Source organism: Gekko japonicus, unplaced genomic scaffold, assembly GCF_001447785.1.
Source record: "Gekko japonicus isolate JY-2015 unplaced genomic scaffold, Gekko_japonicus_V1.1 scaffold1332, whole genome shotgun sequence".
Lineage (NCBI taxonomy): Eukaryota > Metazoa > Chordata > Lepidosauria > Squamata > Gekkonidae > Gekko > Gekko japonicus.
Window position 1 is genome coordinate 312,996 of NW_015167089.1, and position 16,353 is coordinate 329,348.

At 40.0% G+C, this 16,353-nt stretch overlaps 1 protein-coding gene across 1 annotated transcript in view; it reads right to left on the reverse strand.

Annotated features, from left to right (window-relative positions):
- The window catches only part of FRYL (FRY like transcription coactivator), a 100,461-nt gene that overhangs the window by 60,655 nt on the left and 23,453 nt on the right, over window positions 1–16,353 (reverse strand). Inside the window, exons 11-21 of the mRNA XM_015412870.1 lie at window positions 14,906–15,009; window positions 14,666–14,774; window positions 13,658–13,744; window positions 11,793–11,964; window positions 10,708–10,840; window positions 7,116–7,223; window positions 5,646–5,883; window positions 4,848–5,033; window positions 4,651–4,737; window positions 3,324–3,592; window positions 2,789–2,984 (exon numbers count right to left, since the gene is read on the reverse strand). Of these exons, the coding sequence (XP_015268356.1) occupies window positions 2,789–2,984; window positions 3,324–3,592; window positions 4,651–4,737; window positions 4,848–5,033; window positions 5,646–5,883; window positions 7,116–7,223; window positions 10,708–10,840; window positions 11,793–11,964; window positions 13,658–13,744; window positions 14,666–14,774; window positions 14,906–15,009 (1,689 nt within the window). The remainder of the gene's footprint in view (window positions 1–2,788; window positions 2,985–3,323; window positions 3,593–4,650; window positions 4,738–4,847; window positions 5,034–5,645; window positions 5,884–7,115; window positions 7,224–10,707; window positions 10,841–11,792; window positions 11,965–13,657; window positions 13,745–14,665; window positions 14,775–14,905; window positions 15,010–16,353) is intronic.

Genomic DNA, 16,353 nt, shown 5'->3' on the forward strand with positions numbered 1-16,353 from the left:
CCCCGATTCAAAGCGAGGCCTGCGGTGTGCAGCCGCCGGGCCTCGCCGGTCTCCCTCCCCCGCCGCTGCCGGGCCTCACCGGTTGCTCGCTCCCCTCGCCCCGCACTGAAGCCAGGTAGGTCGCAGAGTGTTCCCTGCGCATGCGCAGGGAACGCTCTTTTAGTTTTGGGGGGATTTAAATATCCCCCCGATAGTTTTTTAAAGTTTTCAGATTTTTGTGCACACCTAGGGCCCGCCCCACGTGTGCACAAAACTCTCCCTCCCCCCCAGCTGCCCCCGGTGCACGGATTTAGGTATCCGCACACCAGGGGGCGACTTCAGGATTAGATATATAGATAATATGACCTCACACACATGCAGTCTCTTTTCTAAAATGCAGCACTATTGGGGAGAAACTACAACGTTATTCTTTTGTTCCCAATAATTGTGAAAATCACTGCATATCATACCATGGCAAAAAAATTTATTCCTTCTATTCAAAGTAAATTGATTTCTTTTTTCACTTCAGGGAAAAAAAAGTTTACTAGCTTGCTACATATACTATTACATCCATTTGTCAGTATACACTTAATTTCAGCTTGGGTACAACCCAGTCAGCCAAAGATACGGGGGTTCCTGATTAGGGTCCACAAAGTTTTTTCTCTATGTCCCTACCTATTAACAAGGGTGTACACCACAAGGATGACAAAACATTAGGATGTATGGGCCATCTAACTCCCATATTCCCATTCAATCCTCCATTCTTATCTTAGCACAAATTTCTTGTCCTTTGGTGCATGGGAAATTTACATGGGTGGGAAATGGAAGAATCGATGGGGATACAGGAAATATGCACAGAGTTCCTGTTACCCCAAGGTCCCAGCAAGCTGCCTGCACATGTGTAGCCTAAGGAAAGAAGGAAAGAGGAAGACAGAGCTCTACAGAGCTCCACTGGGATACTCCGTTATATGGCCGCTGTTCTGATGGTGGGCTGGATCATGCCCCTTGGCTTTTGCAGCCAAACTAGTATTCCCTTTGCCTTCTTATGGTCTTACTGTTGGATCGTTTGTTATGAATGAGGGGAGGGGCTCTAAGTAGTCACCATGCAAATTGCAGGCATTTTACCTTCCATTCTTTCCCTTCCTGTCCTTCTCTTGTTTATTCTATCCCTCACTGGTTTCTCCACGCCTAAACCATGGACTGTAAATTCTTGGGGCATGTCTGTTTATTTGTTTTTTTTGAAGCATCAGGCACACCTGTTAGCACAGTATAAATAAAAAAGATTACTATTTCTCTTCCACTTTTATTTCTAGACGTGATCTGCTACGACTGTGAGAAAGCAGAAGTGATGTTACTTGTGTTTTTAAAAATCCATAATGCCTTTGCATGGCCAGCTAAAAACAGGTAACAAAAGTTGTTTCCTATCATGAATTAATCCTTTTAGGTATATCATCTTACCTTCAGTTTCTACAGTACTTAATTTTCCTACATGAATGACTACTAAAGAACTTCCTCAAGCATTTTTGTACAATTCTTTGGCTTAATTCACACATTACACTGAACAACGTTCTGAGCTTCCAAACGTCCAGGCAAACAATGGCTTAGCACCACCTGTCTGCTTTCATCTTCTGTCTGCTCAGCATTCTCAGTACAGGTGCCTCTGGAGACAGGGCAATGGCCATACCTACGGTTTGCCAATTCAGATATCACACTAAGCCATAATTACTACAAGCAATTGCTTCAAATCATGGTTTTCAGTCATAAACCCTGATTTGTTAAAGTCAGACAACATGAAAAACCATAGTTATTGTCAGGGGTCATTTGGGGAGGACGCGGGAGGGCGGGGCCTAGAGCTCCCTGCTGGTGCCCGCTGGAGGTTGCCGCTGGCTGTGGGGAGGACACACTTCCAGTGATGTCAGGGGGTGTGGCATATGCTAATGAGTTATGCTAATGAGTCCCCCTAGCTCTTTTTCTACGAAATGACCCCTGGTTATTGTAAGCTTTCTTGAACCACGAGGGAAGGCAGGATATAAATGTTTTAATAAAAAAATAAAACAAATGAAATTTTCTTAACAATGGCTTAATCTCATCTATGAATTCAGTCTCTCAGTTATAAAGGCCAGTCTAAAATTTTGGTAAATCAGAATAACTGAGTCATCTTGGAACATTTTGTTGGGTCACTAGCAAAACACACAAGCTGTCTTGACAGGGGAATGAAGCAAGAAAAATAAGTCTCAGGGCCTCCTTTATTTTGCCTGGTGAAATAAATATACACAGGTGGTTAAAAGGAGAAAAACTTGAGCACAAATTTTTAGAAAATGATTGTACTGCATTTATTTAGTATATTTCTATCCCACCCTTCCTCCTTAGGAGCATGTTGAAGTCAGCAAGTAGTAATTAAGAGATGCTAGGAGTTGACTGAGAGGGATGAAAACAGCATATTATGGTTCAACATCAGAGGGAGGAAGGCTCAGCTGTGCAGGAAGGCAAGCAAATCTATTATTTTGGACAATAAATGACCCCCCTCCACTACAACAGTATCCAGCAGCCACCTACTAAGAGGTAAAATACAAATCAAAGCTTGGACACAACCAAGTTGTACCTATCCGAAATTAAACAGAGGACCCCTTCTTGTAGGCTGAGAAGATAACTTTTTTAAGATTTAAGAACAGCTTGAGCTATCAGTGATTGAATCCTGTACTTTAGTTTCACTGTAATAGAATGAAGATATGGACATGAGACAGCATCATTTCTGTGCATTTCTAACTTAGTAAAATATTTCAAGTTGATGATTTCAAGATGAACATACTTTTGAATCAATGCTGTAGCCACTATCTGGCGTGGACGCCAGCGTCTCAGGAGGGGAACATCTTACAGAACCTGCAGATGCAGAAGAGGATGCAGAAGTTGCTGCACTGCAGCAAAGAATCAGGTAGTTTCTCCAGAGCCCAATATATGAATCACTGCTTATAGCAGTATTTACTTTCTTGGCATTGATAGGGCTGCTGTTAAAGAGAAAGAAACAAAAAAGGACAGGTTCTTATTTAAAAGAAACATTTCGTGATTCTTAGAATGTGTCTGCTTAAAACTGTGTTAACAGTGTCTTGTTTTGTTAGCTGAACTATGCACAGCATTTTGACATCTCCTCGTTACATGGTACAAAACCTGACACAAGGCTGGATTTGCAGAAATCTTCACATTCCCTTTAGAACGGGAAAATATTGTTTTTAGCCTTCAGTGTGACAAATGGAAAATATCCTTCAAACAAGGTTATCAATATCATATTCCACAAGCATGAATAAGATGCACTTAATATACTCAGTTAAATTAAGAAAGGCACTTACTTTATGTCAACCTGTGGAGACAATAGTTGGAGTCGGATATAAGCAAACATCCAAGCATAGCTCACAGCTGTAGGGCAGTGCTTTGGAAGATATTCCTGTTTCATAAAACTGGAGAGGCTAATAATCCAGGGGTCTTGGCCCTGAGTTACATGTGCAAATATCCATATATGTGATGGACTGACAACATCAAACTGATGGCTGATAGGAGAGGAACTCCAGTCAGCTAATGTCTGTAAGTCTATTGAACTAGGACAGTACAGTAACATAGTCTGTAGATATAAAAGAGATTAATTTAGTATACCAGAAATTGTTTTAATGAGTCACTGTGGCCAAAGGCAAATACAATACTGCCTATCTCTTAACCATGGCTTCTTGTCATCTTCCTGGATACTCTCCTCCTTTTCTGCCATCTCTCTTTCACCATCATGTTCGTGCCCTCCCCCACCCAGTGCATATCATTTACAAAGCCAGAGATCATATGCAGGATGTGGAGCTCACCTGTAACACTTTATAACCTTTTAAAATCTTCCCTACCCCAATAAAGCTTGTTTTATTTCCCTGAATTCAGACTCAAGTAAGTTTGCTTGTCTACCACTCACTGACTCACACGTCTACTCTCACACACCTCTTGGATTCTTAGCCCTACTGTTGGTGATGGGGAGTTTTCCGGGTAACTTTTCACTCCTAACAAGGGATCTGTTTCCATTCGAATGGTGGCATCCTTACCAATAGAGCTAAACTGGTAGACAAGAGAATGGGTATGCAGAGAGGAATTAATGCCCCGAGTCAAGCCTCCTGGAGATGGTTCTCTTCACTTGCCAGCTCTCAATAATTGCTACAAGCAGCAACAGGGGTGGGGAGCAGTCTACCTGACTGGCTAGGTCTGCCCTGTATGCCAGCACTGGATCCAGCTTTAGCAGCAGGCACATAGGTTATTTGCATTACAGCTGCTGAAACTGATAGATTGGATTCAAACTGGAATGGTATTTAAGGAAGATAAAAATTGACCATTGTGCTTTTGGACCTTTGGCCCACACACTGTGGCCCTAGGTGAGCTGAACTACTAAAATCAGCACCAGCCCAGGATGCTGGAACTTAGTACTGTTATGTTTTTGTTTGTTTAAGATGCATTTTTTTGCAATTACTTTGTAAGTCCCCAGATGAAGAAGAGGTGGGTATAAACGCCTAAATAAAATCAATATTAAAAATGTGAGATTCAGAAGTATTGCAAAGCATTCAGGTCAATATAATGCCATGCACAAAGTACATTTTAGCGAAGTAAAGCAATTAACCAAAAAGGTGAAATAAATAAATAAATAAATCTTACCTGATCAGCACCAGTGAGATGTATGAAACTTTCAAGAACAGATGAACTCAGCCTGTCCATTACATCTATAGCCAACTCATCATCGCCCTAAAAGTCAAAGATCATAAACATCTGATGCATAAGAAAGTTGAGGCATATTAAGACACAGATGTTAGTTTACTAATAACAGGTGGTTATGTAAGACAAATTACTCTTACCTTTGAGATATCTAGCACTGTGAACAAGGCCCTTATTTCTCTAAGACAGCTGACAGCTAATCTTCTAGTGGCAGGTCTTGTGCTACAAAGGATGACCAATGCAAAGCCTTCTACGACATGGAATACACTTGAATAAGGGGTTCTTTCCAGAGGAAGAGTAGGAGCATTTCCATTGGTGACACCACGCTAAAGGAGAGGGGAGGGGAACAGGAGCAACTGAAATTAACAGTAGTTAAAACTGTAATGGGATAAAACTGTAGAGAAAGAAGATCTACATTTAATAATAATTATTAGCAGTGTAAGAAATCACATGCACATTCATTCTTCCAACCTCTCCTTGCCAGGAATGACATCATCACCATTTACAACAGTGTCCAGGGCAGCAGAAAAAAGCCAAGAGAGTAAGCAGCAATTAAGCAGCTGGTAAAGTCCTATTAAAAGGGGGGGGGGAGATAGCCTACCTACTCCTACAGTCTTATTCCAAACAAGATATTAACCCCTTTTCTAAACAACCTGAATTTATTCCTAAAAATCTATCTGAAGTCACTTCTTCCTATCCTCCCTTATTCTCTCCGTTTTTGTGTCTTAACCTGCACAATTCAAAAGGGTTTCTCTTTATGTTAATGTTTTCATTTTGAATATTTTCCAGTAATTTTTGTATTTGCAAGAAACTGATTTTGTGACACTGATGATCTGATGAATAGCAAAAAATCTTCTGTTCTTTATTTCCAAATAACAGAGTCAATCATTAAGATATAATAATTACCGATAAAGTAATTTCATATAAGACAATGATACCTGAGCTTCTTGGTTCTTATTTTGCATTTGAACAGCTTGTTTCCACTGATTGATTAGCTGCACTAGCATCTTTACTGCATTGTCAAGGAGTGTTGGGTGAACATCAGTCACTTCACGGACGATAAAATAAACAAATCCCGATAAAACGTCTTCCCGCCAATCTGGAAAATCAAGCATTAATGCTTGTAAAGTATTGAAAGCCAGGGCACGCAGTTCTTCATCCATGTGAATTGTCAGCCTGTTGGGAACATAAGTTATTGTTTAGAAATTGTATATATTGCTTGAAATGTTCTTTTTTTCTGGTTAAAGATTTCTATTTAGTGGTTAATTTCCAGTAACAAATAATCTATTTGTAGTCACATGACCAATTTTCCTTTGCTCAGTTAATTTTATGGTAAACCACATGGCACGTTTCACAAGAATGTCTAAAAGAGTCTGTATCAAGGTCATTATAAGTTCACCCATCTTCAAAACATCTACTTTGCCCAAAATGCCAACAATAGCTTACTCTAGGTGGCCCGTTTTCCTCATGAATTCCACCATATAGCGATTCTGTTTGCAAGGACAGGCTAGTCCTTTCTAAATTTGATGAAGCAGTCTGCTTCCAAATCACCTCCGCTACTTCTATTTGAGTTGCCTATAGAATGTCAACTTTATATCAGATCCAAATATTAATCTTACACTCAAACCAGAAGGCTATCCGTTAACTTCCCATGAGTTGTATCACGGCAATCCACTCATGGACATGAACTACTCTCTGAAAAACCATGGTTAAGAGATCAGGAGCACACTGAGGGGGGTCACATACTCTGACTGTGGAGAGGGGAAGGGGCTGGATGGAGAATTTCCCCCATCATGTTATTTCTGGACTGCCACAATTGTGTTACATTGACAGAAACATTATAGTGGTGGCTAATGTTTTGTTTTTAACCAGTGCTTGCTAACCATCTTTAAAGTCCAATTTCAAATTATAGTTAAGGAAGAACCCTGATTTACAGTTAAGATCAACCATGGGCACCTAGTTCCAGAAAGGGAAATGACCAGAGTGAAGCAGTGTGCTGTCCTAATTCTGGATTTCCTAGCTATGACTTAAGAAATCTACATCGTCATGTCCTCCCCAGCCTCTGAATGCTATCTTAACATCCAGGTTCTCAAACCACAAACTCTGGTTCAGAAGTTGAATATGTGAGCAGATGTCCAAACCAAAGCAAATTAACATACCAGCTCTTTTCTCACAATTTTTATCCAGAGATCTGGTATGTGGACGATAGTTTAAAGAGTTTACACGAAAATAAACCTCCTTGTATCTTGAGTTTCACTGAGACGTTGTCAGAAAGGGCAAACATCCATTCTGCACACATTGCATCCACAGTACTACTCTAAATAAGTCATTTATTATCTTGATCACAATATACAGAACTCAATTTTTTAAATGATCTTCTCCAAAGAATGTTTGGTTCTTTTCTTTACCTTGCAAGCAGTTCAATGAGATCAGTTCTGCTCATGCCATCAGGAATTAGCCTTGGGATAGCAGCAATACAAGTTCTAAATAAATCAATTTTCGGTTTTCTCTCACCCCTTTAATAGAAAATGTGTACAAAATAGTAAGAGAAGGGCTCATATTAAGACTGTGAGCAGGAAATACAAACATCAGGGATTGAATTATGGATAAACAGGGTTGTACTTACCTGTAAATGTTGTTCATCAAGTGGTCACCCATGCAGTCCCACATGGGTACTGCACACATGCAGGCCTACCACAGAGAGGTTTTGCAAGCTCAAAAATACCTGAAGGTGCTCGGCCCCCCACACTGTTTCTCGCCTCTGCAGTTTGGTTTGGGTGTGGGGGGGGAGCACCCTTCCTTCAGTTCCTCTCTGTCACTCACAAGGGAGCAGGAGAGAGGGATGTGTGACTGCCGTTTCATCATTGTGGTACCACACGAGAGAGTAGCGAGGTAACTTACAAGTCTCAGGAAGGCAGGCAGGTGTGAGCTCTTAGTTAAACAGAGATTGCAAGACCACTCACTCAATGGAAACATGCACTTAATTTGGCCAATTGCAGCATGTCTACAGTGGAATGCTTCTTTTATGTTCAGGTAGGCCATTATGTCCCTCATGCACTTAATGCTAAACCTGTAGATCAGCTATTATATGGCATTCCCACTTGGCTTAGCGCATTTAATCAGCTTGTTGAGAAGATCCAATATTCCTTCTTGCATTGTATTTTGGTTTTCCAAATTTTGTAGGACACACAGCCATGTGCTTAGAGACTGGGTTGAGTGTCGTAGAAACAAGAGCCTGGCTTCAGACCTTGAAATTTTGGCTGTGCCTCCATTTTATATCTGTATACCCTAGTTTTGTGCATATTAGGTTGCCTGACTCTTTTTCAGTAAATTGATCACATTTAATTATGCATAAAATCAAGCCAATTGGCATTTCATTTGACTTGCTTTTCATGTTGGAGAAACACCCAAGCTTTTAGAGCGTTGTGCCAAGGATTGTTGGATATGGAAAGGCAAACTCTGTACTCATTAGAGAATAGGGCATGTTTCCCCACTTGTGTATGGTATAATGCCTGATTATGGGCTTCCAGCTGCTTATTTCTTGCACCACAAATCCCCGCAAATCTGCACAGTTTTTATGCTCACAAGGTTCAATGCTCTGCCTTCAGCAGTCCTATATAGCAGACTTTTAAGAATACCTCATCAGGAAAGACTCTGCCTGTGTAGAGCTAGAGCTCCTGAATTTTTATCTCATGCTTTACTTCACTGTAATTTTTATACTGAGTTGAGGCTGTGTGCTGCACAGTCAGCAGAGTGTTTTGCTTAGGAGATCTGGTATCTGGATAGCTTAGATGCCTCTAAGGCCAGCAATTTTGCTGGTTTGTATTTGTCATCGGGTAACATCTCCAAGTAGCGTGCAATGCTGTCCCCATAGGAAGAGATGATAGCAGGCCATAATGCATTGATATGGACATTATTGGTCTTGAAGCTGAAAGCAGAGGAGGCATAGATTTTTCTGCCTACCCTGTCCAATTTATGGCCTTTTTTAACTATCGAGGCTGAATGTTGAGTGGTCTTATTCTTCCCTTGAATGTGGTCCACGACCAAGGAGTTAAGTGTGAAATGCTGAAAAAGAAACGGGCATCCCTCCTACTTGGTTCTGTATTGATTCTCATAGGACTACCAGAAGGTGACATCGATGCTGGGCATAGCCAAGGTCCAGTTGTGACTTCCAGTAAGCTGTCCACTATAGGGAAGGTAACCGGTCCTGTGTTCCCTGGATGCATAAATCTGAATACCAGATCCATCACCCTAGGAGGAGCATAGGATACATCTATTTTGAGGGATCAAGCCATCCAAATGAATTGTTCATTACACGTGCGAAGATCATCACTTGGGTATATAGACGGTTCCAGTGTTGGCATTGTCAGGTGACAACTGAGAGGCATAGTCTGGCTCTGTCCTCGTAAGCAGGTAGGTCATAATCAAAAGCCATTTCACCAAAAGACTAGACTTCCTCTTGTTGATCTGATGAAAGTTCTGGATCGTCTAGAGAATAACAGCCTACTTCTGTTTTATTAGAACCAAGGGGAACATATGGATCCCAGCCCTGGCACAGAGTCCAGGACAACATCAAATATAAATCTGTCAGATCCAATTGGAGTGGTGGATCTGAACGGTAGGTTGAAGACTGGGTTGGCGACAAGGGACAAGAGGTTCCAAGTCTTGGACTTCACCTTCCATGGTGGAAGGGGACAAGTACAATGACTGGCCCAAATGAAAAAGCATTCACAGTTTCAATGGTGGCTTGCTGGGTCTTTACGGTGATGGGTGGATGACTTTGACTTGGAAGGTTTCTCTGTATAATTGTGCTTATGCTTCTGTGGCGCAATGCTCTGGGGATACAGGAGCAGAGCCTGCAACTTTCCCTATGTTCTTTGCCAGGGTTTGCCAGAATCAGCCTTAGAGCCATTGGAACTGAAGACGCTCAGACCTGTCTATTGGCATTACAGGACAGCATTTTGCTTGGATCTTTCTCCTGAGCTGTGCTGGACAGTCTTTTCCAAAAGTACTGCTTTTAGGGGGGAAGCTCTATCATGCCTTGCTTTCAAGGTACTGGGAACGAACAGACATCACACACTTTGCCAAGGCACAGAGGTAGTTTGACCCTCAAGACCCACATTTTTCGAACAGCACTTTTTGTGCCATTCGCCAGATACTTCGCTCTAAGGAGGCAGCAGGATGAGTTTTGTCTCACTGGAAAATGGATGGAGCTTCTACTAATGAACCTCTCTCAGCAGCAGAGAGAACTGAGCAAAGGGTGCTCCACCGCCTCTATATCATGCTGCAAAAGGTGGGAAACAGCATGCAGAAGGGGGGATGGAGCATCCTCAGGCTTTTTTGAGTTTCAAAAACCTCTCACTGGTAGACCTGTACACGCATGGTATCTGTGTGGGACTGCATAGGTACCATGATGATGAACATTTTTATTCTGGATGTTAAACTGACACATTTTGGCGTAACATGATCTCTATGGGTGCAATACAGGATAGAGTATGGTTAAGAACACAAATATTTAATCAAACGTTAATCTCCCTTGACTGCAGTAGAATTTAATATTCATCTTTCTCTCAATCACGAGCCAGCTTTCTTTAGGTTTAAGCACCAGAACAGAATCTTTAATGACTACCAATGTAGTCTAATGGCCCAGGTTCAAATCCCTGCTCTGCCATGGACATTTACTGGGTTACCTTGGGCCAGTCACATACTCTTAGCTTAACCTACCTCACAGGGTTGTTGTGAGGATCAAATGGATGAAAGCAAAATGATAAGAACATAAGAAGAGCCCTGCTGGATCAGACCAATAGTCCATCTAGTCCATCATCCTGTCTCACACAGTGGCCAACCAGTTCCTCTGGATGGCCAAAAACAGGGCATAGAGTCCGAGACCTTCCCCTGTTGTTTAAGCCACTTTGGGTCCCCATCAGGGAGAAAGGCAGGGTATAAATGAATAAAGCAAAAATAAAAAATAAAAATGAATAGGATTAATTTATTACATACGTGATCATGTCTTCAGGTTCTTTATTAGACATCTGTATACTCGTCATGCACATCGGCCTGCCAACTTCTTTGTCTAGATGCCTAAGGATGCTGTCTAGTGCTTTTCTTACTTGGGGATAGTATATTGACATTCCTGAAGAGGCAAAGTTGAATGGCACTTCATTCTCAAAACTGTGCTACAGTTCAATTTTCACTTTCTCAGCTCTTATTTGATTTTGGTCCAGTGCTGAACACAGTATTTGATACAGGCTGAGATGTACTTCAAGTAACATTTTTAATTATCAAGTTCTACCTTAAGTATACCAGTACAGACCTTAAGAGAAAGGACTACAAATTCTGGCTGGCTTTGATAGATTTTATTTTATTTATTTGCTTAGTAAATATAAGCCCTGTTTCTGTTTGGAAGAACATTCAAGGTGGCTAACATTGAGCTTGCACTGAACCCACTCCTCCCCCAAGGAGAAGAGTCTTGTCCACACCAATGCTCCCCCTAAGCTGTGAGCAAAAATTCTACTTTGTGAGCTACTGGCATTAAAGTTGTGAGTGAACGATTTGGCTACTGCATAAATTAGTTTGCTCTGGAGCCATCCTTCCTGAGCTAAGATGCTAACTCAGCTTAGGGGGAACACTGGTCCACACATTCATATTATGTTTTAGAGACACAAACCTACTAGTCAGTGTTGAGTCTTAGGTCAATATCAGGGAAAGACAGGGTCTCTTGCCAAATTAAAAAATGTATGTGCCAATGGTATGTTGGCTTGTGAGAGCATTAGTGGAACCATATACCAGTAACTCTTACTCTTTATCATATTTTCTTCTGTTAAACTTTATTAACTGCATAGGTTTAAAATAAATTAGGATGATCATATGAGGAATAAGAACTTTTGTAGGTACTACCTTCTAACATGGATCAAAACTCTACTATGCTTTCCTTCAGTATTAGCCCTTACAATCATTCAACACAATGGTCCATAGGAAAAGTAATTTTTGCATTTCAGTGTTGGGTATTACATTTATTTCTAAACCAAAATCTAAGATTGTGCAGGTAAACACAGTCATGTGTCCCCATTAACACCATAACTGACCTATAACTTTTGCTTCTTCATCTGTCAGAGTTTTATTGAGAAAAATTTTCTTTACACGAAGAGTGTTTCCTGAGGGAAGTACAACTCCAGTCGTTGGCATAGGTGGTTCACCATCCTTCTGTTGTAAACTGTCTGCTATCACAAGGAAGACTCTGAGACCAATATTCATTCTCTTGATTTAAAAAGGGGGGAACATTTATTAGCAACCCAGACAACATAGTACATCATATCACAGGTATTTAAATGTGAATTATTAGCTTTCCTTCCTCCCCTTTAACAGAATGAACAGCCCAGGAAACAAGTTCGGCAGCATTCAGGCTAACAATCCATTCAAAATCAACAGCTCCAGGAAATCCATAAAAAGCTCCGTTGTAAAGCTGAGCTTTTAAGGACAGATTTTGGCTCCCACCCCAACATTTTTCTACATATATAGGTAATTCTGTTGATGCTGGAGAAATATTGTCTATGTGAGGACACAATTATGGCTTACAGTAATTTTACTAGTTTTACTTATTTTTATATTACTATTTTATATGAAAAAGCATTGTTTTAATGTGTCCCACTTTGGTGTGGAAAAAAGCAAGCTATAAACATTTTTAATAAATATAAAAATCCATAGTGCTGTTGATTAAACCACTTGTAGAACACTTCAGTCAGATCCCTCAATGAGCTAATCTCAAAAGGAGACATTTGTTACATCCAGATGCCAGAGTAATGAACTAGTTAATAAACCATGGTTTGATTAAACTCAGGTTTAGGGTGATGTCTGAACTCAGGCTGTCCAACAAACTTTGATTTGTTGACAGATGCTAAACTGGAATTCGCAACCATGGTTTGTACTTGGCTTGCTACCTGAGATCAATGGGATGGATCCAACCATCCTCCAACTAACCTTCTGCCAGCCTAAGGAGCCTTTTTCCAAAAGAAGAGCCACTTAATTTAGAGGAAGGTGGGGAATAAACATTTTAATAAATAAACTTTGCAAAGTGAAGTGGAAGGACAGGGTAGGATCAATTTGAAAATGGAAACCTCAGTCTGTTGTCTAGCACTGACCTTTTAGCCTATAGTTTACAGAGAAGGAAGCACAGACCAACAGCAAACTAGTGTCAATGGTATTTTCAAAGGATGTCCCTTCCCTCCCGCCCCCTTCTCTCCAGGTTCCCCTCCCATCTGCTAGTGATGAATCATCAAACAAAAATGTGCTTCAGAAACTTCAGCTTCTTTGAGGGGAAAGGCCAAAGGGAGAAGGAAGGCAATAAAAGTTATATTTTGTTTTAGAATTTGGAAGTTTAGGTACTATGAAGCAGCTAGGTAGAATTGGGAACGGAGATACTGATGATCCCTAGGTAAAAGCAAGGGTGAACTGACTTGCTTTGCCCATAGAACCCCCTCTGTCATTTATTATAGCCAATAATGAATAGGCTTAATTAAGATTTAGCCAGCAACCAAGAAATGAAAAGGAGCTTGGGATAGCATCCAGGGATTTTGCCTAGAGAAAGGAAAGAAGACAAAGCAGCAGATTAACTAGAATCTTTGAACAAAATGTGGTCTGTTGTGAATGTCCGTTAAACAATGTTAAACAAACCACAATTTGTGATGCCAGAGTGCAACAACTGCATGCTTGCAGGAACCCAACATGTGATGGACACAGGTGCCACTAAATCAGTTTTGCCCAGGTTGATAAAGCATCTAGTTTATGTCCAAATCTAAAGGATTTATTCCTTTATTCTCAAGTTATTTTAGATGTTTAACGACTGAACAAGTGGGTAAAATGTTTCCAGGGATACTGCCTGTTGTACATGTTTCAACTGAGCATTACAAACATATGACCATAAATTTTCCCCTCTAGTTTTTTTTTTTTTTACCTCTGGGTTAATAGTGAAGGTCTTAGGCGATTTTCCAACACTCAGAAGGTCAAAAATTATTTCTTTCATTGCAAAATCCAAGCGTTCCTAAGAAGAAAGTCACATCTACATAAGAATCTTTATAAAATATAGTGTACACAGCCCAAGCTAAATTAATACTCCATGCTTGTATCTTATAACTAGTTCTTTATAAGCTAACTTTCTGGTGAAACACTAGATTTTACTAATGTCCAGAATACCAGTAAATTATAAGTTTAATGTGAATTGCACAATGATTTGGTGAACTGATACACCTCCTAAAACAGACTGCCTTGTAAGACTACTGATTATTTATGATAGTATATTAAAAATGGTGGTATTTATGACAATATGTTAAAAATGGTGGTACTGGATCAGTAGGATTTTTTTACAGTCAGCGAACTTACCTGGAAAATAGTTATGCCAAGAATAGATTTAGTTCTTGCTTTGCACAACAGCAAAGAGCAACAACATGCTATAACAACTAGAACAGGTTATTCTGTCGAGCTATCTTGCTTCTCTGAAACAACAAGATTAGCAGAGCCACACAGACTTCCCTGAAAGCCAGCTTATCCACCACTATCATACTTTTCCTTCTATGGACAACAACAAGGCAGTATTGGATGCGCTGTAAGATTCACTGTCAACTAATGTTAAACGGGCTCACATGAAGTGCGTGCAGAGGTTCCATGGTGGATCAACTCATGTGAAGTTAATTACTAAAGGTAGCAATTTTGAAAACCAGTTACAGTGTGGGACCTACATGTGGAAATTCCAGGTTCAAATCTCCTATTCAAACATGACGTCTGTGGGCGAGACTACCGCCTTTCAATTTAACCGGCTCTGAATGGATAAAGCGAGAATCCCATATATGCTGCCCTGAGCTTCTTGGGGAAAGCATGCTATATAGGATGGATAAAAACCAAGCACTCACTAAATCTTCAATGTACTATCAGATTTTCATATGCATACACTATTGAGGAATGTTACCTGAGCAATGAACTGAATAATCTTTACAAATATGTTCAGAGGCGTATCTCGAGGGACGACACTGCGAGAGCCTTTTGGGAAAAGTGCTGATACAATGCTCATGAGGCGGCTGCAAAGGAAAGGATTTAGAAAGTGGTACTGAGCCAATTCAACAACAAATTTTATCAAAAAGCAGTAAACAGTGGTTTTTAATTCAAGCACACTGGCAAAAGTTTTAGTCTGTTAAACCAAACTGCTTACCTTTGTGTTACAGTGTTGCTTTCACATTTTATTCTAATAACATAAACCCATAATAATCTGTATAGTGATTCCAGTGCAACTCGAGACATTTTGGGATCTTTATTCTGTTGGAAACATTTTTAAAAACATCAAATGTTATTACGTGTATAAGAATTAAACTCTATAAAGACTTTTTAGATATATGAAGTTGCTAACGGAAACAGATTGCATAAATAATCCCACATATCTATTAAAAATATAGACCCAGCTCAGATTTATATTGCAAAAGAAAAAGGTGAATTAAGAGCCTCTATATTAACCAAGGCCTTTTAAAATCATATTCAGCTTGCTTCAGTTTTATTAATTTAATGTATGCCATCTGTCAGAGAAGTGAAGAGACACAAACAGTTAAGTAGCTTTGATATCCAGATAGTTGATCATGCATGTATTAAAGAGGAGGTTAATTTTAGATGAATCTGCAAGCCATATATTACATTTGTGGTGTTATGAAAACAAGAAACTTGTTAGTGAAATTCAACTGAAGTAGTTAAGGTCCCCCAGAGTTTTCTATCAACACAGTACAGCTGCCAGATCTCCCTTTTTCACTAAACTGCTCAGCAAGAACAAGGCTTTTTGGCACAAAATCAGGTTGCTATTAACACGCTTTAATTCTGCTTTTTTGGCTTCTATCATCATTGTGAGTTGGAAAAATAGCTATTCCTCCTCCACAGGCACCTTTCACATTAACAACCTATCAGAGGCGTCTCTGAGCATGGTGTCCAAGAAGCACTGCATTTCCTGAAAAGAAAGAGGGATTATAGCAACTGGCATTTATTGCTTCAGAAACCAAGCTCTCAAATCCAAAACTGTCACCAGAAGCCAAACACGATCATGCCAAAGAAACAGAGACCAATATCACATCTTTTAATATTCAGTGCAGTTCTTAGATACTGATGACTGTCAAATATTTTCAATCAGCAAGAAGGAGGGGAAAAATGGGGGAGCGAGTGTAAGCCACAGTACCCAATTTCATTCACAAGTGTAATCAAGTGCACTTCACTCTTACAGTTAAAACTAACAAGCAGATTTTTTAAAGGAACCCATTTTTCTTTTTAAGTCATACATGCTACAGATCCAGTCAAGGAATATTATAAAGGTCCAGAGAATTTTGCTTGATACAAGAATCAGGAAAGGTTGGACGGGAATTTGAGAAGTTTGCACAGATTTCCCATTTTCTGTTGTGCTTGACTGGATCAAGGCCCTTACATGTTACAGAAGATTAGTGTACCAAAATAACTCTATGGTAATGTAATAGCTTCATAAAGATAAAACTTTTAATTAGTGCCTTTTTTAGTATTTTTCTTTTTAAGCCATTTAGCATCTCCAACAATTTTGCCTTAAGTTCCTAAAACTGCAACACGCTTGGAGGTATGTTCAAAACAATCTGCAAAAGTGTCAGACTTTTAACA